This window comes from Oppia nitens, unplaced genomic scaffold, assembly GCF_028296485.1.
Source record: "Oppia nitens isolate AA-2021 unplaced genomic scaffold, nextdenovo-longstitch-racon4-pilon3 scaffold41_pilon_pilon_pilon, whole genome shotgun sequence".
Classification (NCBI taxonomy): Eukaryota; Metazoa; Arthropoda; class Arachnida; order Sarcoptiformes; family Oppiidae; genus Oppia; species Oppia nitens.
Genome location: NW_026533223.1, coordinates 368,887 through 395,919, shown reverse-complemented (window position 1 = coordinate 395,919; position 27,033 = coordinate 368,887). Strand labels below are relative to the sequence as shown.

Sequence of the window (27,033 nt, the reverse complement as noted above, 5' to 3'; positions counted from 1 at the left end):
ATTGATTGATTGAAAATAAATCTATAAAAGTTTTTTGTTGTTGTTGTTGAATATATTTTTTTATATAAGTTAAATATATATTTAAAAAGTTTTTTATTTGGGTTTCAATTTATTGAATTTCTATGGGATACATTGCATACATAGCCGAAAAAAAACTAAAATAAATTTGTTTTTACAATAAAATAAATGGAAAGTACAGTAATGTATTGTATGGCATATATATATACAGTATATATATATATATATATATATATATATTATATATTATATATTATATATTATAAGATATATTGAAAGACAACTATTGATGTGTGAGTGCGCACAAGTGTTGACCAAATATATATATATATTTCTCAATATCAATACATATACAGTATATATACTGTATATATACCATATAAACGGTCTGACATACAGTAAGTTACATAACAACTACTACTACTACTATCGGCGCCGGAGACGACTGAGTCAACTCCATAAGCAAAATCAAACCGACTTAAACATAGAGAGAGAGAGAGAGAGAGAGAGAGAGAGACTTATATATAGATTTTTCAATATATACAGAATATTCTGTATATACAATATATATATATAAACTGACTGACTCTGTGTGTGTTTTAATGTATAGCAAAAAATTCAGTCTTCAATTGATATCACAAATATATTTCAAGATTTTCTTTATAATAATAATAATAATATGACTCTCAAGTAATGTCTATACTATTTAATGTACTGTAATATCATAGCCAACATATATAAAAAAAACATTGACAACTAATTAATGATATTTTGTTTAGTCATTAATGTTTGGCAATCATTAGCAGTCGATGGCAAACAAATACAACTACTATTATAGCTATATATAATATATATTAAAATACAGTATATAAACAAATTGTTTGTTAAATTTTGTGTTTTATTTTTAATTTAATCTATATTTAGATTTTTTTTCTCTCTCTCTCTCTCTTTATCTAATCGCTAGTGTTTTGTGTGTTAGTGTGTTATTGTGTGTCCGCATCACAGTATCTCTCCATCACTTACTTAATAATATAACAATAATATTATCATTATAATACAATTATTATATTATATATATTTATATATATATATAATAAAAATGTACAGAAAAAATCCCATATACTGTATAATAAATCAATGGATAATTTGAATTATTTGGATTCAGTAAGTAATTATAATAATTAATAAATAAAATGTATTATTATTATTATATTAGATTTTATTCAATTAATATATATATGAATTATCATATTATCTATATGTATAGTATAACTATCTGTTTAATGTATTATTTAGGTTTCTTTTAGTTACATTGTATACTAGATATTTAAAATTATAATTTAGTATTTAAAAAAACTAAAAATTTATATACAATTTTATTATGTAATTTACTATCTTATATATATATATAATAAAAATTAGCATAATTTTAATGGTTATGTTTATTATTATTATTATTATTATTATTATTATTATATTTATAATAAATATTTATTGATATAATGTTTATTGTTTATTTGATACAATTTACATAATATATAGATATTTATATATATATATATATATATAATGTCTACCGTTATATGTTTTAATAAAATACTAATAATAATAATAATATTAATACAAATTAGATGCTAATTATCATATATTAAAGAAAATAATGTCCATTATATATATATAATATATGAAAAATATGTTACCATTAATAATAAAATAATTTATTTTATTTATTTTTAATAATTTTCTAGTTTTTTTGTTGGTATTTAATTTTTTATATATCATGTACTTTATATATAAATTATATTTAAAAAAAATAATGATTCACTTTGTATTCATGTCTTAACATAATTAGTTAAATAAATATATATAAAAAATGATAATTAAGGCACACTTGAATGAAAATAAATAAATAAAAATAAAAAATATATATCTAATGTTAAAAAATAAAATTACAACAACAAAAAATACTAATTGCATTATAAATTAATTGTAACCAATTTTGGTTTAATTTAGATAAATTTATTTTTTTTGTTGTTGAATACTATCATTATAAAACAACAACAACAAAAAATATTACAATAATATTATTATCATTAATAATACTAATAATAATAATGATACTAAATTTGTACTAACTATTAGATAATAATAATAAAAATAGTATAATAATTAACTATTAAATCTGGAATTATAATATAAATTAATATTTATTAAATAAAATTTTAATAATTTTTACTAAATATAAAATGTTTCACTTAAAAACATCTGTTAAATTATATTTAAAAGATAGGATTTAAAATAAATTTAAAAACAATTACAACAACAACAACAACAACAAAATAGTTAAACTAAATTAAATTCAAACTTTCAATTGTCATTATTTTAGACAAATGTACAGTAATTTAAATAATGAAAACAAAATAAAACTAAACTATTATAATAATTATTATTATTATTATTTACATTTAGCTTATATATACAGTACAGCTAATGGACTAATGGATTTCAAACGAGAGAAATTTACTGATTATTTTAATTTAATTAAATATATTTATATAAACAAAATAATACTTTAGATAAAACAAATTTGTTTGAATAAAACTCAAAAATAAATTGCACTAATTTATAGATAATTAGATTATATTAGATATATTTTTTATTATTGTGTTGTATATAATAATAATAATATATATATATTAGTTTGAATTTAATATTATAGGATAAATAGCAAATTTCCATAGAAATTTATCTGATTTAACATTTTTTTTTGTTGTCGATAAAAATAAATCATTTAATTACAAACAAATAATAATAATAATTGTATTAAATTTTCAAATATAATATCTAATAAATTTTTACTTTGATTAATTAATTAATTATTACAATAAAAAAAATTAAAAATAAATAAACTAGAAACTAGGTAAACTTTATAATAATAATTTTTAGAAATTTATTTATTGATTATTTATACTATAATAAGACACTCTCACAAAAATTACAAGTAATATTTTCAAAGAAATATTCTCCAAATGTTTTTTTTAATTAACTTTTTTTTGTTTGTTTTTTTAGTATAGTTATTTATACTACTATTACTAATCTAAAGTACAGTAGTTTCACATTAATATTTAATTATCAATTTAATTATTATACAGTTGCACCACTACTACTATTTTTTTAGATATATATCCTAAATTTGCATATTATATTAAAATTAAATTAAATATCTATATATATGCTTATTTGATTAACCTGGATCCTGGATATTTTTTTAATTTTAATTTTATTATATTTTTTCTGTATTTTATATAGATATACAGTACTACTACTGTTACTACTAAGTATAACTTGTATAATGAAATTTAATTTTATAATAATAATAATCAAACATTGGCTACAATTTTATTTTGTGTGTGTGTCGGGCACATCAAACATAATGTAGAAAATAAATATTAATATAAAACATATTATTATTATTATTATTAATATTAAATATTATTAATAAAGTGCTTCCGAAATATTAGACACACAAAAAAATTAATTAAATTCAATTTTTTTTTTCATTAATACAAAAAAAAAGAAATCATAAAAATTTCATTCATTTAAAACTCTTTAAAAACTAATTTAAAAAAACTAATAATAATAATAATTTTTATTAATAATAAATTTATCAAAAAAAATAATATTCTTTACTAATATTAATATATTAAATAAATTGAATATAATTCAAATAAAATTTACAAAAAATCTAACATTTAATTATTGATTATTATTTAAAATTTTAACAATTTAATAAACATTAAATAAATAAACTATAAAAATAAATCTATATATTTAGTAGTAGTAGTATATCTAGTATATAATTTAGGAAATTAATTATTTATTTTTTAAATAATAATAATAATTAAAAACTCTAATTACTGTTTAATTAAATTTATTCTATATATATAAATATTATTATTATTATTATTATTAATTATATGATAATACCATATAGTTTCTGAAACATAGTGCCAATGTTTTTAAAGACAATGAGTCGTGCCATGAGATACTATAGATTTTGGATCTACTCGTGCAATATATCACTATTGATAGCTACCATCATCTATACGATAGCCTTCATATGTATTATCAATGATAATAAAATGCTATTAATTAAATCCATACGACTATATCAGCCGACGTTTCTCTATAACTACTGTGCGATTATACTACAGGGAGGTGTACTACAGGTAAATTATAAATCATATTATTATTATTATTTAGTTATGTATATATATATATAGATATATTTTTTTGGTGGCAATCAATCAATTATGATATTATGTACAGAATATATATATATAGTGTATATAAAGTTATTTAATATATAYATGTGTACGGTATGAATGAGTTTATTATTACAGAATATTCTGTACACACTATTATATACATTGTATATCAATATAAGTATAGAGTATATAATAGATTAGTTATTTACAGTAGTCTATACCCCTATTATTATTTATTAATATTTATATGTAAATATTGTTGCTGTTTAATTGATAAATTAATTTATATGATGATAATATTAATTGGGGGTAATAATAATATAGTAGTGAAAAATATTAAGTTATTTTTTTAAAAAATAATATATAAACTAAGAGATTGTAATTATAGTATATTATAGTATATATATATATATATATATATTTCATTTTGTTTAATAAAGTGATGATATATTACATAATAGATGATATACTATATATATATATGTAGTCTACTGTACTGTAATAACAATGATAATTATACTTTACTATAATAATAATAATATATAGTATAGCTATTTGACTTGAAATTTTTGAAACATTTTTAATAACATTTTTCATAATTAACTCTTTATATTGTATATTAATATCTAAACAGTATTATACAGAAATTTTTTTTTGAAAAATTTTTATAGAGTATTAAAAATTTAGTTTATTTTTCTTAGTTGTAATTATAATAATAATAATAATAATAATAATAATAATAATAATAATAATAATAATAATAATAATAATAATAATAATAATAATAATAATAATAATAATAATAATAATAATAATAATAATAATAATAGGAGGAGGCACAGTGGTGTAGTGGTTAGTGTGTAGGGCTATGTAGTGTAATGGAGAGTAAGATCTATAGTTCGAGCCCCGATGTGGTAAAGCAATTTTTCTGAGAAAAAAAAAATGTTTTAACTGTGCTTCCCGTCCCTGCCCAACCAACGCTGTTTAGGACGGCCAACTTAAGTAGTATGGGGAAAGCGGGGTGCTAAGTGAGGACGAGTTTCTGCCCGACCCCGGGTATCGGTACTTCGGTATCGGTACCCACCTGGGGGTACCCGCAAGGGTGCCCCCACCCGGGGGTGCCAGTAAAAAGGTGCCCCCACCCCGAAGAGACGTCCGCAAGGATGTCTCTTCACCCTTCGAGTAGTTACTCGTCCTCACACGCAATGGCCACTTTTGTTTCAAAAAAATAAAAAAATCCTATTTCAACAAACACATGTTAGTGGTGAGAAATGGGTGGCAATAGACACATGTTAGTGTTGAGCTTATTCTAGGGACTGGGACCCCGTAAAAAGGCCAAAAACAAATATATATATAATTATGATTACACGTAGTCGAAGGAATAACGGGGGGTGTTCGGGAGGTACCCTCTCAAATAAATCCCGCGTTCAGCAGGTAGGCATTGACTGCAGTTCGTTAAGTATGCATCATATCCCACGCAGTGATGTGCTATGCGGGCAAAGCTGTGATGTAATGCGACCGCAGACTAGTCAACAAAATCAGACTAACCTCCAAAATGTTTCAGTTCAAGCTGGTTCCCAGCGACAACTGACCAATTTGGTTGAAAAATCGCAAAAGCGCATGAAATGGACACATGAGATGAATACCTTGATAATGCGCGAATACTACAGATCAACTCGACTCGAAACAAATATGACTGATTACAGAAACCAAATTTACTTAGCATTCAAACAGAAATATCCAGAACTAAATGTAACGGAACAAAGAATTGCAGACCAGCGGCGATTCTTAGCAAAGAATAATAAAATATCCCCAATAGAATTACAAGAAATCAAACAGCAAGTGGCACATGAACTATCATTAAATGAAACAACTGAATTAAATACCACAGTAGAAGTAGTGCCAGAAATGGAAGAGACACCTACAACAACAGATAACAGAATCAATACAAATGATGAAATAAATAGAATAACAGCAGAAAATGAACTAAAAACTTCTTTAGAACAATATAAAGACTTTGAAATAGAACTCAGACCTAAGTTACCAAAAATAAAAAGTGGCGTAAAAACAAGATCTACAATAATAACAATTAATGATATACTTAAAGATTACATCGAAGATAACATGTCGTTGAGCACAATTAATACAATAACATACTGTGCAGCAGTAGCAGTATCGAGACTCTTAGGCTACAAAATACAACACATGTCAACTACAAAACTAAATCAAGAAAATATAATACCTAAATGGCAAAAGCGAATAGAGACACGTATAGAAGGAAAAAGACAAGTAATAGGAAGAATAACGCAAGTGTTAAATGGAAACAAATCAAAAAGACTTAACCAATCATTAAAAGATATATACCGATTATTACAGACAAAACCTGGAAAACCTGAATTTGAAGCTATTATCCGGAATTACAACGACACATTAAAACAAACAGTTCAAGCACTATCACAAAGAATCAGAAGATATAAACAACAAAGCGAAAGACGAAAGCAAAATACAATGTTCTATAATAACGAAAAAATGTTCTATAGAAATCAAAACAAAATAAATTCAAGCAATATTAACCATACACCACAAATAGATGAAATAGAAAACTACTGGAAAGAAATCTGGAGCAACCCAAAGGAATATAAAGAATCTAATTGGATAAATGATATTGAAGATGAAAATAAAAAAATACCACCTATGACTTCAGTAAATATAATTAAAGATGACTTAACCGAAGCCATCAAGAAATCCCACAATTGGAAAAGCCCAGGACAAGACAAAATACAAAACTTCTGGTACAAACACTTTACAACAGTACATCAACCAATGGCAATAGCAATGGATAAAATAATAAAAACAGGACAAACCGATGACTTCCTCACTTCCGGAATAACATATCTACTCCCAAAAACAGAAAGTACATCAGATCCCAGCAAATATAGACCCATCACTTGCCTAACAACAATGTATAAAATCCTAACATCCATAATATCAACAAAAATATATAATCATTTAAGTAACAACAACATAATAGCTGAAGAACAAAAAGGCTGTATAAAACACTCAATGGGATGTAAAGAGCAATTAACAATAGACAATATTATAACAATAAGAGCTCGTCAAAAACATAGAAATCTTGAAATAGCATACATAGACTATAAGAAAGCATTCGATTCAGTCCCACATAAATGGTTATTAAGAGTGTTAAAACTATATAAAATTGACAACACACTGATAAACACATTAGAAAATATGATGAAAAAATGGAAAACTAAATTGTGTGTCAATACAAATAATGGAACAAAAATAAGTACAGAAATCAAAATAAATAGAGGAATATTTCAAGGAGATTCACTCAGTCCTCTGTGGTTCTGCTTAGCCATAAACCCACTATCATCACTACTTAAAAAGCTAAAAGGCGTAAATCTAAAATCAAGTAATACAAAATATAATCTAACACATCTACTATATATGGACGACTTAAAACTATACGCCGAAAAAGAATCTGATTTAAATGCAATGTTAAAAACAACAGAAACTTTCTCCAATGATATAAATATGGAATTTGGATTAGATAAATGTGCTATAATGAAACTGAAAAGAGGAGTCTATTCTGAAAGAAATCAATACGAAACTGAAAATGGATATATAAAGGCACTAGAAAATGGAGATATATATAAGTACTTAGGAATTAAGCAAATGCATAAATCTAAAATGACAGAAGTTAAAGAAGAAATAAAGAAATCATTAAACCAAAGAATAATAAAAATACTAAAATCTCAACTAAACTCAAACAACAAATTCAAAGCAATAAACACTTGGGCTATACCTGTACTGACATACTCGTTCGGAATAATAAAATGGAGTAAAACAGAACTTGAGACAATTGAAAGACATATAAGGCGACAACTTACAATGTTTGGACTACACCACCCTAGAAGTTCTGTAGCACGACTATGTGTTAGTAGAAAACATGGGGGTAGAGGGTTACTAAACATTGTAAGCCTTGAAGCCAAACAGCGAGAATTGCTGAGAAAATACCATCAACAAAAATGCAATGTCTCAGAGCTCCACAAAATAACATCAACACTCGATTACAACTACACACCTCTAAATCTCAGCAATAATGAACATCAAATAGAAATACAAAATGAAAAAGAGAGGATTAACACATGGGCCTCAAAAGAACTTCACGGAAGATACCGGGCAGAACTCAACCAAACACACGTAGACGAAGAAATGTCTACAAAATGGTTGAAGTACGCCGGTCTTCATGGAGAGACAGAGGGGTTCATGATGGCAATACAAGATCGAGTGATTCCGACACGAAACCATCAGAAATACATCCAAAAGCTAAATATACCAACAGACAAGTGCAGGATGTGTCATATGGAGTCCGAAACAATAGAACATATACTAAATGGGTGTAAAGTACTCACAAACACCGAGTACCTAAGCCGTCACAACCAAGTAGCCAAAATCATACATCAGGAATTGGCAATAAGATTCGGACTAATCAAAGAACCATTACCATACTATAGATACGAGCCACAAAGTGTAATGGAAAGCAACAGAGCCAAGCTCTACTGGGATAAAGAAATAAGAACAGATAAGACTGTGGCCCACAACCGCCCAGATATAGTACTAGTAGACAAACATCAAGATAAGGCGTACATAATAGACATAGCGGTCCCACTAACACACAAACTACAGGACACGCATAGTGAGAAACGCCGAAAATATACAGACTTGGCTATGAGATCAATAAGATGTGGCGCATTAAGAAAGTTGAAATCATACCTATAATCCTGTCATCAATGGCCGTAATACCGAAAAATCTGGCCCTAAGTTTGGAATCACTGGAAATCAGAAAAACTAAGATCTATGAAATGCAAAAAGCAGTGATACTTCAGAGTTGTAGAACAGTAAGAAAAGTACTAGACTTGAGTTGAGTCTAACCAGTCGTGTCTCTGCCACCAAAAGTGGCCGACACAACTGTGATCACACCGGAACAACCGTGATATACAAAGATAATAATAGTAATTAAAAAATTAAAGCAATTTTGCAAAAATTTATGATACATTTATATACAACAAACATTTTTTTTGTTGATGAAAAGTTATTATTATCATTAAAAATGTTAGTTTTTTTTGCTTTATTTAACTAATTTAATTAATTTTATAGACAATAATTATAATATTATATATAAAGTTTGATTAGACATTAAAATTATATATATATATATATATATTAATCASTRTTTAGATWRCATTWTATATTACACATGAAATATATAATAATCACAATAAWAAAAAATTATTTTTATAGTTGAAAGTGAAAGTCAATGATTTTTTTTAGTCAAGTAGTAGTAATAGTAAATAAAATATTATTATTTTTTTATAAAAAAAACTAAATGTCAGGGAATGTTATTTGTGTCATAAAAATGATAATCTGTTTTATCATTTATTTTATATATATATATATATATAATATGAGATACATAAGCGCTATACTGTAGTATARYATTACATGCTTTAACTGTATATATAATATATATATATATATATATAATATTATTAAGTTATTCAAAGATTACAATAACTTTATACTTAAATATAATAATAATAATAATTGAAATAAAATCATGCATATGATTTTCCAACAAAATGAATTTTAATAAAAAAATCATTAAATATATTATTATTATTATATGATATATTAAATTTAAGTAAAGAAAATAATGTTTAAAGTTATATATATATATATATATAAAAAATTATAATAAAAAAATCAATATAACATTGAAAATTATTTTTAACTTAAAAATGTTAATTTATTTTWTTTTTTTTTWRGTATTTTTAAAGTGATATAAAACAGGAAAAATATTTTAAATAATAATACATTTATTATAAATAAAATAGTATTAAAATTTAAAATATATATATATATATAGTTTATGTTAGATCATAAATTTGATGTATAATAATAAAATTTAATTTGAAAATTTATATATAATATGTTTAGTAATTTTTAACTTTAATCCAACACAACATAATAATAATAATAATAACAAAAATAAATACAGTAATATTTATAATAACAACAAACTTACAATAGTTACTGGATGCTATTTTTTTTAATTTTAAATAAAAATTGTAGCATTAATTTTAAGTCAATAAAAATAAAAAATAATAATTATTGTTATTATATGTTTGTTGGATGAAAAAACAGGAAACCTTTAAATTAAAAGTATTTTTTTAAAATAAATAGATAATAATAATAATAATAACTTTTATCTTATTTTATTATTATTAGTATTATTATTAAAAATACAAAGTAATACTGTGTATGACAACGACAATAACAAAGTTAATAATAATAATAATAATAATAATAATAATAATAATATTAATGTTATATACTTTTTACAAAATAAAATAGTTTAGTTTTATTTAGTTTTACAAAAGTTATTTAGTTTAAGTATATAATATATATATAATAATAAAAATTATTAAGTGTATCATCATTTTGTGTGATCCATTTAAACGTGTGTTATATATATACTGTATATATATAATAATAAAACCAAAAAATTTTAATGTCTTTTTATTTATTATATAATTTTTTATTTTCATAGATAGGATTTGCGGTCCAAGTAATATATGTTATAATGTGTGTGTGTGTGTATGTGTGTGTGTATGTGTGTGTGTATGTGTATGTGTATGTGTATGTGTATGTGTATGTGTATGTGTATGTGTATGTGTATGTGTATGTGTATGTGTATGTGTATGTGTATGTGTATGTGTATGTGTATGTGTATGTGTATGTGTATGTGTATGTGTATGTGTATGTGTATGTGTATGTGTATGTGTATGTGTATGTGTATGTGTATGTGTATGTGTATGTGTATGTGGTCCGTGGCTCAATGGTGTAATGAACTAAGACGTCGGCTGTTTGCACTTGTTGCCTGTATGTGTATGTGTATGTGTATGTGTATGTGTATGTGTATGTGTATGTGTATGTGTATGTGTATGTGTATGTGTATGTGTATGTGTATGTGTATGTGTATGTGTATGTGTATGTGTATGTGTATGTGTATGTGTATGTGTGTGTGTGTGTGTGTGTGTGTGTGTGTGTGTGTGTGTGTGTGTGTGTATGTGTATGTGTGTGTGTGTGTGTGTGTGTGTGTGTGTGTGTGTGTGTGTGTGTGTGTGTGTGTGTGTGTGTGTGTGTGTGTAATATACTATATATTTTTTAAATAATATAATAACTAAAATATATATATATACATAACTTAAATTTTTTGGTTTTAAATAATATAGTTATTGAAAGATCAGAATATGTATAATAATTAGTTATTATATAACTGTATAAAATAAATGATTTTAAAATAAATAAATCAATAAATCAATAAAATATAAATTTTTATTAAATAACAGTAAATATATTCAGTCAATTTAACTCAAGTTATTATGGACAGTGAGATTTTTTTTTAAATAAATAAATACAGTACTATAAATATTAATAATTCAAAAAAATATGTTACTATTAATTATAATTACATAAAAAATGATACTTTATATGTAACAAAATTTTATCATATATTACATTTTATTTCATAGTTATGTTATGTTACATGTATTACTACTATTTCAATAATAATAATTATATTTGTATCGATATATATATATATATATATATAAAACTATTTGCAAATAAATTATTCAACTATTATGCATATAATATGAATATATATTTACATTAAATTTTTATATACATAGAGATATAACTAATTATGTCTATACAGTATATGTTTATTAAGTTAGACATATATATACATCTATATTATAATCAATATTTGTATCAAAATTAATAAAAATAGATATCATTTTTGTTTGTTTGTTTGTTTGAAACTAACTGTAACTGAAAGTGTGAAATAATAAAATTTAAAACAAAAAAAAGAGTTATTAAATTAAATATTAATATACTGTATAATATATACAAATAGATAATTAAATTTAAAAATTTAAAAATTTTTATATCAAATAAAAATTTAATTAAGTCACTACTAGTATATACTGTATATATACACAGTATATTGTAGTTATAATTAAATTACTATACTATCATAATATCAGATATTATTATAATAGTAAATAATACACACACAAAAAAAAATTGTATATTTTATTACAATTTATTAAATTATCGCAAAATTTTTTGTTTTCATTTTCTATGTGTGAGTGTATGTCACCAGAAAAATAATTGAATTATAGATACAAAAAAAATTGAATTAATTTTCTTATTATTATTATTATAATAAAAATATTATTATATTTTTATTATTTGCAGACAATTGGTTGCATTGGAGCCCTGAGACTGAATGAAAATCTATTAAATCTTTATTTATTATTAATGATTGCACTGTTATTTGGTGACGGATTGGTCGGTATAGTCTGGATCTCCCGATTCAATACAATTGTAGCCAATCTGAGGACTGACCTAAAGTCTAGACTGTTATCCGACTACGACATCGACTTTGAATTTCAGGTTTGAATGAAAAAACAAAAAAAAACTAAAAATATTTTTTTTTGATAATTTTTGTTGTTGTTGTTGTTGTAATAAAATCCATAAAATTATATTTAATTAATAATATTTTTGTGGACACTATTAATATAATTTTACAATAATATAATATTATACAATTGTATAATATAAAATTACCCTGGCTTATTATTTTGTTGTTTAGTTATAAGTTATAAAATTAATTAATTATAATTATCAAGCTTATTGCAATTAAATTTATAATTGTTTAGCAGCATTAATAATTTCACACACACAAAATAATTAATTAATTAATTAGTAATTAATTAATTAAATTTTTTGAATAATTATAAATACTTTATGTGTGTTATCCGCACAAAATAAACTAAAAAAAATTATTATAATAAGTAGACTAACTTTATAAAAAAAATATTATTATTGATAATACACAATACAATCTTATTATTATTATTATTATTATTACAGTATATCTATAATACATTATAATATAGCAAAGATTCAATAATAATAATAATACTTTCAATAGATATCTAGATATCAATCTAATTATAATTAAATTATGAATATTTTATTCAAATTTATTCAAGTAAAACACTAATCAATATTTTATAGCTATATATAACTTACATATATATATATATATATATATATTTAGCTAATTTAATATAAATTGCTAGACATTATGCTTGCGTTAACAATATGATAAGTTTGCTGTCTTATTATTATTATTATTATTATTGAAATTTCTATTATATATAATATATACTGTAAAGTAATAATAATAATAATAATAATAAGATTGCATTATGTATAATAAAAAAAAAAGTTTTTTATAGTTTAGTCTACAAGGATATTGTAATAATAATAACTCCATAACAAAAAATTTTATTATTGAATAACATAATCAATAAAATAATAGACAAAATTATGAATGAATATTATTGTGTGAATATATTGTACAATATATATATATATATATATTATAAAGAAAATTGATTGAAAATAAGTTAATGTAAATTTATTTTTATTGTATATATATATATATAGATATTAATAGTATACTAAATTCTGTACTATATATTAATAAATTTCAATTAGTATGTAATATATTAGTAAAAAATATATTATATAAGTTTTTATATTTTAATTTTTTTTAAACAACAAATTTAAACAATATTTTATTTTAGACTATTAAAACTGATTATTACAAAAAAATATAGATATTCCCTACTGTGTAACTAAACATTAATAATAATAATATAAAAAATATTTTTTAAATTGAATATTCAAATAAAATATTGTAGTAAATATGGAAAATTTTCTCAAAAAATATTTTTAAAAAACTAATGTTAACTTTTTTATTAGTATTTTTATTATTAGTATTATTAGTATTAATATTTCTAATAAAACTGTGTGTCAAATAAATAATTTTTTATATAGCTTATAAAAAAACCAACAAAAATAAAAAATAATAAAAATTCAATTCAATTGGGAAAAATATTGGTGTAAAGTACAGTATATACTGTATATATATATATATATATAAAATAAAAGTCAAATATTTTTTGACATTTAAACAACAAAATTGAAATAATTATAATTCACTGGAAATTATTATTATTAATAATAATAATAATGCATTTCAAAAAAAAGTGCAAAGCTATCTAAATATATTGATATATATATATATAAGTAATTTATTATTGTATAATATAGTAGATTGCAAAACAAAACATACTGTTGTAATAATAATAATAAAATGATAGGATTTGGCAAACGATTGCAAAAAAAATTATACTAAAATTAATGTATTATTGAACATATAGTATATTATTATACATTTATTATATGTTTATTATGTTGTAAATTAGACAATATTGTAATTTCTAGTCCTAGTCTAATCCTAGTATCTAAAAATAGTTTAATATAATTTATTTTATTTTTAAATATATTATTAGGATTTGTTCAAAAAATATTTTATTATTTTCTAATGATAATAAATACGTTGTGTGTGTGTGTGTATGTATGTATGTATGTATGTGTGTGTGTGTATGTGTGTATGTATGTGTGTGTGTATGTATGTATGTGTGTGTGTATGTATGTGTATGTGTATGTGTATGTGTATGTGTGTGTATGTGTATGTGTATGTGTATGTGTATGTGTATGTGTATGTGTATGTGTATGTGTATGTGTATGTGTATGTGTATGTGTATGTGTATGTGTATGTGTATGTATATGTGTGTGTATGTGTATGTGTATGTGTATGTGTATGTGTTGTATGTGTATGTGTATGTGTATGTGTATGTGTATGTGTATGTGTATGTGTATGTGTATGTGTATGTGTATGTGTATGTGTATGTGTATGTGTATGTGTATGTGTATGTGTATGTGTATGTGTATGTGTATGTGTATGTGTATGTGTGTATGTATGTGTGTGTGTATGTGTGTATGTATGTGTGTGTGTGTAATATACTGTACTATTAATATAAATATATTATAATATAATAACTAAACTATATATGCATAACTTAAATTTTTGTTTAATAAATAATTTAGTTATTTAAAGATCTCAATATAAATAATAATTAGTTTATATTACACAATAATATATGATTTAAAATAAATAAATAAATACAATATTAATTATATTAAATAACATATAATAGTACTGTAAATAGTTTGCATAAAAGTCATAAATATTATTATTTTAAATTTTAATTTAAGGGATTTTAACTCTTTAATTATTTATTTTTAGACATTTTTTAAACATATGCCAAAATTAATGTTTATTATTATTATTATTATTATTATTTGTTTTTTCAACAAAAAATAAATAAATAAAAAATTTATGTACCATGTTTATTTTAGTTAAGTATGATTTAACATTTTTTTTTAAAAAAAAATTAAGGCACGTGTTAATTGTTTTTTGTATATAATAAAAAACTAAAATAAATTTTATATATATAATATAAAATTACATAATAAAAAATATTTTTAAAAGCTATGTATCATTTTATAACTATATTTTTTTTATAGAAAAAAAATATAATTTAAAAATACATGTTTTTCGAGTATATATATAATATATACTATACTATACACCCAAATATAATGTTAAATTTGTATCAAAATTTTTTTTCCTCTAATAGGATATCTGGAATCAAATCCAAACCGACTACCAGTGCTGCGGTGTTGACGGTCCTTACGATTACAACAATAGGACGGCCATCACCAGCACCTTCATCACCAATGGTGGTGGTAGTAGTAGTGATTCAGTTGTTACCAGCGATCACTTAACAATGAGCAATGAAGTGCTTATTGATGATCACTACCACCAGCACCACAACCAACACCAACACCAACAACACCGACAACAAGTATTGCCTAATAGTTGTTGTCTATTAAGTAGTAGTAGTAGTAGTAGTAGTAGTAATACTAGACAACTAGTAGAAGATATGATGACATCCTCATCATCGATACTAGTCAGCCAACAACAACATAATAGCCAATTATTTTACGATAGCGGAGGCGGTGGGGTTGGATTAGACACTAGATGTTTGTTTTCGTCGGCCGACTCACTACTACTCGATACGGACAGTCATCATCTTAATCATCACTTAATAAACTATCATCAAAACGGCTGCTACGAACCCATACATCTATGGCTACAGCACAGCGCCGACCTATTATCTATACTCGGCTTCTGTATCATAACGTTTGTCAAAATACTGTTTCTGGTTATCTTGAGGTACGAAATCAAAGAGATGATACAGAAAATCAAAGTCTTAAAATCCGAATCGCCCGCCTCGGGAATGTTGGTACCCGTACAGGATCTGGAAGCCTATCTGCCCCGACCGTCGATAGTCCAACAAACCCAGTCGGACTTCATGACCAGCAGCTCCGGCGGGGCCGCCACTGCTGCCGCACAGGCATTGCTGATCAATGCCATACCAAACCAAAGTGCTTACCATCACTACAGAAGCGGCAGCTGCTGTGCAGCGGTTGTCGGCGGTGTCGGCGGCGGCGGTCTGGCCAGTGGTGGTGGTGGTGGTATTGACAAACATTGTTACCATCATCACCATCACGTCATCAGCACCTGTACCGGAGGAGGAGTAGGAGTAGGTGCTGCAAGTGGCAGTTGCGGCGGCTGTATGGTCACCACCACCACCGGCGGTGGCACCGGTAGTATAGCCAACACCACTACTGATAAGCCCAGAGGCAACAGTTTGACTACAACCAGTGTCGGCGACATTATTAATGTCACCGCAAATCAGATAACTCAGTCCAAAAAGCAAAGTCTTGTCTAAACATAAAAATAATAAACTTTTTTTTGTTGGTTTGTTTTTTTTTGGTTTATCATTTCATTTCATATTTTCAAACAATATATATATAATAAAATTCACTTTCAATTACTTATATATATATATAATATAATTTATATTAATATAATATATATATAAACTTGTATAACCAATTATTATTATTATTATTATTAAAAAATTATTATAAATTATTATTATTATATATAGTATTATATTTATAGAAAAATAAGTGAGAAATAAATATTATATATATATAAATAAGTTGTCTTTTATAGAAACTATTATTATTATTATTATTATTATAAATTGTATATTTAAAAAAAATTAGATTATTATAATTATTATTTATATTAAAAAAAAATAAATTGTTATATTATAAACTTCAATATATATATACTGTATTTAAATATTTCAAATTATTTCAAACGAATTATTATTATTATTATTATAGATTAATTAGTTAATAATAATTATATATATATAGACATAATATGAATGGACTAAAAAATTGATGAATTATTTTAATTTTGTATGACTATTATTATTATTATTATTATTATTATTAAAAAATGTTGTGTAAATAAAAATTTAAAGGATATAAAATCAAAAAATTGTTTGAAAAAATTAAATTAAATCTTAATTGTGATTCTAGTTTATTTATTTTTATAATTATTTTTTATATTTTTTATAAATTTTTTGTGAGTATTAATCATAAATATATATTATATATTATGTATACAGTATGTATATTATATATATATATATATATATTATGCAATAAAAGAGATAAAATTAATGTTGTTTTCAAAATGCTATACAACTGAGCATTTTGTTAATAATTCATATAAAATATTATAATATTATTACAACAACAACAACAATATAAAAAATATAATATATATACTAAACAAGCAAAAAAAATTTAATATAAAAATTATGTTTGCATCCATTGTTAAAGTAAAAAAATAATTAATTATTTAATTATTTAATTAATACAAACAACGTAAATAATATATGTCTTATTTCAAAAATCAATTATAACTTTTTTTTTTATTTATATATATATATAGGATATATATATACAGAATATTCTATGGCTATTAACAATAAAAGTAATATATTATATTATTGTGTTTAGGTTAGCAAATCATAGTATTAAATATATATATATATATATTGATATATATATATATTTAATAGTATATTGACTTGAAATTAATGAACAAATATTTCTAAGTGGTAAGCAATATATATATATATATATATATATATATATATATATATATATTGATTAATAATATTAATCTCATTTTGTGGTCAATTTTTTTTTATATTTTGTTTGTTAGTTATTTTTGGGGTATCATTTATTTCAGCAAATTAACTTTTATTGAACGATTAATTCAATGGTTATATAATAGTATATTATTTCTAGTATAATACTTTTTTGTTGTTATATTAGCTATATATAGCATATAAAAACGTATATATATATAATAACTTATATATGATTTTTTTTAAGTATAATATATATTTTTATAATTTATTGACCTAATATATGACTTGTTTACTGAAAATATTATATACTGTATTATTAATATATATATATTTATACAGTATTACTCATAACTTATTTATTAAATACTATAATAAAAATTTTATTTATTTAGGTTTGACTGATTAGATGTTCAGTTTGTTAAATATATATATTTTTTTTGTTAGTATAATAATATTAATATCATTAATATTTTATTTTTTGTTATTATTATTATTATTATTAATATTATACAGTAATTATACAGTGTATAGTATTGATTTCCTCAATTATAATAGTATAACTAAATAAATAAATACATTTTTAATATTTACTGTACAATAGTATTGTTTGTAAATTAAATTGCACAAAAAAAATATATATATATTTAGATTTCTATCACTAATACAGTATTATATTATATATATATATATATATATATATAAATTAGTCTTACATTTAAATATACAATAAATTTATATACTGTCTATAATAATAATAATTAATGTAATCTCTCAGTGCAGTCAATGATTTAATTTTTGATGATTAAAAATTTTGTTTTCGTGCGCTGGCATTCATTATTAAACTTATTATATATATATATATATATATATAGTATATACAGTAATATATTGTATTATTATAAATAATAAATGAAAAAAAGAAAGAGAGAAAGAAAGAAAGAAAGAGAGAGAGAAAGAGAGAGAGAGAAAGAGAGAGAGAGAAAGAGAGAGAGAGAGAGAGAGAGAGGGAGGGAGAGTATTGATTGTGTGGATCTAAGCGTAGCTAAAAATTATTTAGATGTTTGCAATGATGTCATACAATCACAGAAAGAGAGAGAGAGAGAGAGAGAAAGAGAGAGAGAGAGAGAGAGACTAAAAATCAGTATTAACTGGGAATTAGGACTTTATATTAGGACTATATATATATATATTTGTGCGACAAATAAATTATTATATTTTCAAAAATCTCGTTATATATATATAATATTATATATATATACTGTGTATATATACTTAAATATATATATATATATACGTGTGAAATGACGCGCTATTGAATGACCTCAATATTGGACACTCAATATAATTTATATAGTATTTTATATACAATATATATATATATTGTATATATAAAGTATAGACCAATAAACTAAATGTCAAATCAAACTAATAAATAAATAAAACATATAACATATATATATATATAGATATAAAATTTATTATATAAAAGCAAACAAACTTTTATATATATAATACTTGTCTCTCATTTATTAAATGCAACTAAATATAAAAAAATATAAAAACAATTTTTCAGCAATTTTTACTATAATATATATTTTTTTGATCACTAATACTACTACTATTAGACTAACTATTAGATATATACTGTATATATAAATCCACTAAAAAAATGAATATTGATTTATATTTCAATATATATACACTGTATATATAAAGTTTGCTTTGATTTAGTATTTTTTATTATTATTTAAACTGTATTCAAGTTTCAATAAAAAAATAATAAATTTTTTTCATCAAAAAACTAAATAAATTTCAATTTCAAATTTAATCTCAATTATATATATATATATATATATATATATATATATATATATGAAATATCTGAATATTATATGAATTATTTGCAAGTTTTATCAACAAAAAAAAATAAAATACAAGATTATATATAAATTTATATATATATAAGTATATAAAATAAATATATAGACAAATATCTAAAGTGAGAAAAATCTATACAATATATTGATTTACTTGTGTGTCTCTGTGACTAAACTATTTTATTACAATATTTTTATTATTATTATTATTATTACAATATTATTTATATATATATATACACACACACTATTGAACATTCATACTATAGTATGAATATTCAATATATATATATAATATATATATATGCATTTGTATATACACTGTATGTATATATGATATGATAGTATTTGTAAAAGTTAATTATTTATTAGTATATATATGACAAAACGTCTAATTAATTTTGCAAATATTGTGCAAAAAAAAGTTTTTTTTATATAGGTTATACTTTTACGTTTGTTATTTATAATAATAATATATTTATTATTTATATATATATATTTGATTAATTTATCAATGACATTTATATATATTACCCATAGTTAGTTTTAATGTCATACATTGTTTGATTTTTTTTGTTTTGTTGACTTATATTTTTTTTACTAATAAATAAATATTTATATATATATATATAAATAAAATATAAATATAATAATAATAAACTATAGCAACACCAACAACAAAATTGACATATATTTTCTATTTAATTAAAATCTACTTAAAATTATTAGTTATTATTATTATACTATTAATTATATTAATATAATATCTACACATTTGTTAGTCATTTAGAAATAAAATTTCTTAAACAATATATAGACGATAATAATAATAATAATAATAATAATTAAAAATACTTTTTTCAATATCAAATTACCAAAAAATAATAATAATAATACTGTAATTGTATGTCTATTTACTATTTGAATGTATTTTTTGTCTATATGTATATAACTTACAATATATCCATTACATACTATCTTATAAATAATATATATATATATATATATATATATATATATATAGTGTATATTAAATTACAAAATATATAAACCAACAAAAAAAATCGATCTAAAAAAGTGTATTATAATTGTATAATATATTCAACTAACTATAAAATTACATACAGTATATAAAAATATATAAAAAATAATATTTACATTAGATTTTTTTTAATTTATATTATATTATATATATAAATTTCATATTAGCTACTTGAGCTAGCACATTGAATAAATTTTGACATTAATATATACAGTATATATACATAATGTAAAGGTATATAAAGTATATATGAAAAAATTAAATTAAAAATATAAGTTTTTTTCAACTAAATTTTTTTTACTATTATTGTTAAATGTGACAATTGATGACATTTATAGATACCAGCAAAAAAAAGTTTAAAATTAAATTTATATATTTTACTTATTTATTATATATTATAATAAAAATTGAATGAATGAATAAAATTATTTTAATAGCTGGCAGGCAATTGGCAATCGTATTGGACATTGAGATTGAAAAATTCAATTTCATTATACAGTATTATACTGTATATGATATATAAATTTATATTTAATATAATAAAAAACTTATAAAACATTTAATGGCACTCAAAAACTCAATATTTTATAGCTATACAAATTAGCCTATATATAAATTTATGTGTATGTGTATGTGTATGTGTATGTGTATGTGTATGTGTATGTGTATGTGTATGTGTATGTGTATGTGTATGTGTATGTGTATGTGTATGTGTATGTATGTCTGTATAAATTGAAATATATATTGTATTAAATAGTTTATGGTGGGCACAGCAGTGATTGTGTGTTAAATAAATATAAATTATACCCACAAAACAAAAATCAAACACAAAAATAGACCCAAAAAAAATCAAAATCAAATAAATAAATGGTTTGTTTGACACTTACGCGTAACGATTTGGTGTTGGCGTCAGACACGATGTCATATATCGATCCCCCGATCACTACCTAAACACACATATATATAAAATACAGTATATATATATTCAGTATATATATATATATGTTTTAGTATTGCATTTAGTTTTTTATATATATTTGAATGTTTGAATCGACAGACAAAAAAAAATAATGAAAAGAGAAGTAGAAGTAGAAGAATAAGTCAGAAGAAAGAAAAGATTAGTTTCTCTCTCTCTCTCTCTCTCTCTCTCTCTCTCTCTCTCTCTCTCTTCAGACAAATCAATGAAAAGGATGACTGAATTCAAAATAGACTACAAAACAAACCGGAGTTGACTTCTTCTTCTCCATCATCTTCTTCTTCATCGTCATCTCCTTCTTCTCTTCATCTGCTGATTGATTGCTAACTTCAGAAGTCAGACAACGATTTAGGTTTTTTTGATTTATTATTTCAGTTGATTTCATCATTTCTGTGAACTCAATCAATGGCTCTCTATTATCACTGATAAAGAAAGAGAGAGAAAGAGAGAGAGAGAGAAAAAAAAATTAATACAATTTTTTTCTTCATATAAATTATGTATTATTAAGATATCAATGAATGACTGACTGAATGAATGAATGAATGAATGAATGAATAAGAAAATTAATTAACTTATGTATTGAATTTTGATGAAAAAAAATTGCATATAAATTATATGGTAATTGAATATATAATTTATTTTATTTTTTAAATATAAGAAATTATTTATATTAATGTCTAAAAAAATTTGTTTTATATATATATATATATATATATATATATATATATATATATATATATACAGTATATATATACCTATTAGTTAGTAGTTTAGAAAATTCAATAGCAATTTCGGCTCCAATTTCGACATTATGTCTAATGAGACCCAAGTTTGCCGACAATGATTGGCCATCAGTTAACTGATTGACACGACTGAGCAAATATGGTGTCACCGATTTACCTGATATATTGTTATCACTGATATATCAATATAAAAAATATATAATATATTTATATTAAAATTTTTAAAGTTATAAATAAAAATTTTAGATAAAAATAATTACTTGATTTCTACTAAGGCTTTACCGATAGCCGCGTCTATTTGCTGGCCAATTGCCTGATAGTCGTGCGGTATGGGAACGGCCACAACAATTGCCGATTGCAGTCCCAATTGATTACGACTGGCTATAATTTTGGCCACTTCGCCGCTATTTTCCACATTATAGCCAACCGATGATCCGCTAGTGCGCTGAAAAAATGCCGGAAACTCCCATTTATTTCCGCCGCCGCCGTCCGACTTGTCCTCCACTCGGCGGTCGCCGTTCAATACTATCACACATACGCCTTGCGTTTCGAGAAACTCCAATGTTTTCGGTATATCCAGTATTGACTTAACACCGGCACAGACAACAGTAATCGGTGTCCGACCCAATTCGGTCAGATCGGCACTGATATCCCAACTGTTGACGACATCCCGATGAACACCGCCAATACCGCCGGTAGCAAACACACCGATACCGCAACCGTTGGCCACCAGTGATGTAGCGCTTACTGTTGTACCGCCCGATGCCCGTCGGGCCACTGCGTAGGGCAGATCCGATCGCGATATCTTCAATAACCGGCCGGTTATTGAACTCTCTGTTTATAAACAAAAAATTGTTTAGTTTTAAGTTATAATTTAAACGATAAGTTTTATTATTATTATTATTATTATAATACCTTTAGCTAAATATCTGATCTGTTCATCGGTTAGTCCGACACATATCTGGCCATCGATGACAGCAATGGTAGCCGGAATCGCACCTTTGTTTCGGGCAATTTGTTCAACATTTTTTGCACATCTATTGGCATTTTTTAAAAAAAACAATTGATTTTTATTTATTAAAAATTTTAAAAAATATATTATTAATAACTTACTCTAGATTTATAGGATAAGGCATACCGTGTGTTATAATAGTCGATTCAAGTGCCACAACAGGTCTATTAGATTGGATGGCATCGACTATTTCATCAGTAATTTTTACAATTGATCCTTAAATTGGTTTAATTTTTTTTTAAATGTTTTAAAACTTTTTTATATTATATATATAAATAATTATATGATAGATAATTTATATCCTATTTAATTATAACCAGTGATTAAATGTTTGTTTTTTTTTTAAATTAAGACATTTTTATATTAAAGTTTAATTGTATAAACTTAACTATAGTATAAAATTAAATATATATATATCATCTATGAGTTTATATTAGTCATTGGGTTTTTATTATACATATATTAAACAAAATTATTAATTATTATAAAATAATTACATTTTTAAAAAAAAAAATCAAAAATATTATTATTTTTAAATAATGTTAGTGGATTTAATTCAATATTAATAATACCATTAAAGTGCAATTAATTTTTAATTACCTGATAATTCCCAGTAAATTAATTTATTAATAAAAAAAACTTACCCCCTCCCCTCCTATAAGTTTTGTATATTATACTTAAATTTACTCTTAAATGTACCAGTGTATAATTTATTAGCCCCAATATGAGATATTAATTGATTAGTAGCTACAACCCACTACCCCCCATTACCCCATTACCCCTACCCTTAATTAATTTTTTATTACAATATTACATTACTTTTTATATAACTAAATTAGATTAAACTAATTAAAAAAATTATATTAACTATATATTACAGTTACCTAATTGTAATGATACAGTATTAATAATATCATAATTAATCATAAAGTTTTAAAACTTTCAAAAATTAAAAAAAAAACATTATTTATTTGATTAATTGATTGATTGATTGGACTCTAGAGGCGCTAATATCTACAGTTATATAACAATATATTGATATATATATTATATAATATAATCAAATATAAATTTTTTTGGGGATAAATAAAACTTTTTATTATGTTTTTTTCAACAAAAAAAAATACTTACCATTAGATCGACTAAATGATAGTAATCTTGATGTTGTTGTTGTTGTTAAACATTTTTGTTGTTTAAAAATTAATTTTGAATAACTACTGACAAACTTTTTATTATTAATATTATTATTATTGATAAAAATTTTATGTCGACTATTTAGGAAAATTTTATTTGAAACTAATCTAGCTAAGTGATTCATTTTATTTATTTTTTTAAATTAATTTATTTATTTAATTTAATAAATTGTAAATAAATATAAATATAAATATAAATCACTTAACAAAATTTAATTTTTATAATATTATTATATACTGTATATTTCAAATGCACCATTGACATTTATTTATTTATTTTTTTTATAAATAACAACAACAACAAATAAAATCCCTGATAGTTAATAAATAATGTAAAACTAAACATAAAATTTTTCAAAATAAAACTAAAATATTTTTGTTGGGATATATAAAGTTAGCGTCAAATTTAAAATTATGATATATTTATTGTATTTGATATACAGTATTAGATAATATAATTTATATATAACTAACTAAACAGTATAGTAAAACAATTTTGTTTTTGTTATTATTAAAATATATAATTCAATTTTTTTTAATAATAATATGATACAAACATTGATAACTTATTTAGTTGTATTGTTTCAAATAATTGTTATATATATATTTTTTGGTTATCATATTAAATATTATACTATATATTATTATAATCTAATAATAATAATAATAATAATAATAATAATAATAATAATAATAATAAATACTATAGTAATATTATATTCACATAAAAATGTTATTTTATATTCATATAGATATAAAATCCTATTTTACATTTAATAACAATAAATTTATTTTAAAATATATTTTACTGGGATATTATATTCAAATGTTTATATATATATTTATATATATAATAATAATAAATATACAGTATATTTTTCCAAATGTAATTTTAAAGTTATCAAGTTAAATTAAGATAAAATTATATGACATTAATAAGTTTTATAGTTATATATATATTACAGTATATAATATATATAATGTTTGTTTAATGTGTATTATGTAATATTGAGACAAAAACCTTTTATTTCAATTTATTTATAGTTAATATATATATTGTATAATATCTTTATTCAATTATTGTATCAAACAAAAAATTATATGACATATAATAGTTTTATTAATATATATATATATAAAAAATTATTGATATTATTGAAGAAAAAAATTTTTCTATTGAAAAGGATATCATCCAAACAAACATAAATTTCTAGTGAATTATATTTTTAGTTTTTTTTGTTGAGAAAATACAGTACAAAAAAAATTCATAACCCATTTTTAGCCGATTATTATATTATTATTATTATATTTTATTTATTTTTTTATAAAAAAAATAAATAAATTTATATTTATTTTTCTCTCTCTCTCTATTGAAACTGCACTTTATTGTCATGACTACAGAGTGATGGTATGTCCTGTTATTATATATACCATACCATAGATATATCGCCATTACTTTCAACACATATATTATCAATTCATTTCATATCTTATTCTTTCTCTCTCTCTTTCTCTCTCTTTCTCTCTCTTTCTCTCTCTTTCTCTCTCTCTCTCTWTCTCTCTCTCTCTCTCTCTCTCTCTCTCTCTCTCTCTCTCTCTCTCTCTCTCTCTCTCTCTCTCTCTCTCTCTCTCTCTCTCTCTCTAACTATTTATCTATCACTCAATGTCTCCCAAAAAGTAAAGTTATTTTTTTCTTCTATGTCCCCAAAAAAAATCAATACAACATTTCATATATATATATATGA

The 27,033-nt window shown here is 22.5% G+C and overlaps 1 protein-coding gene across 1 annotated transcript in view; it reads right to left on the bottom strand.

The window, feature by feature from the left end:
• Positions 1-25,275, bottom strand: part of LOC128959109 (pseudouridine-5'-phosphate glycosidase-like) — a gene marked incomplete at its 5' end in the record, with an annotated part of 30,527 nt that extends 5,252 nt beyond the window's left edge. The window contains 7 exons of the mRNA XM_054305052.1: positions 22,252-22,311; positions 22,588-22,762; positions 23,096-23,257; positions 23,344-23,917; positions 23,999-24,120; positions 24,197-24,311; positions 25,227-25,275. Coding sequence (XP_054161027.1) covers positions 22,252-22,311; positions 22,588-22,762; positions 23,096-23,257; positions 23,344-23,917; positions 23,999-24,120; positions 24,197-24,311; positions 25,227-25,275 — 1,257 coding nt within the window. The remainder of the gene's footprint in view (positions 1-22,251; positions 22,312-22,587; positions 22,763-23,095; positions 23,258-23,343; positions 23,918-23,998; positions 24,121-24,196; positions 24,312-25,226) is intronic.
• Positions 25,276-27,033: the final 1,758 nt, after the last annotated feature.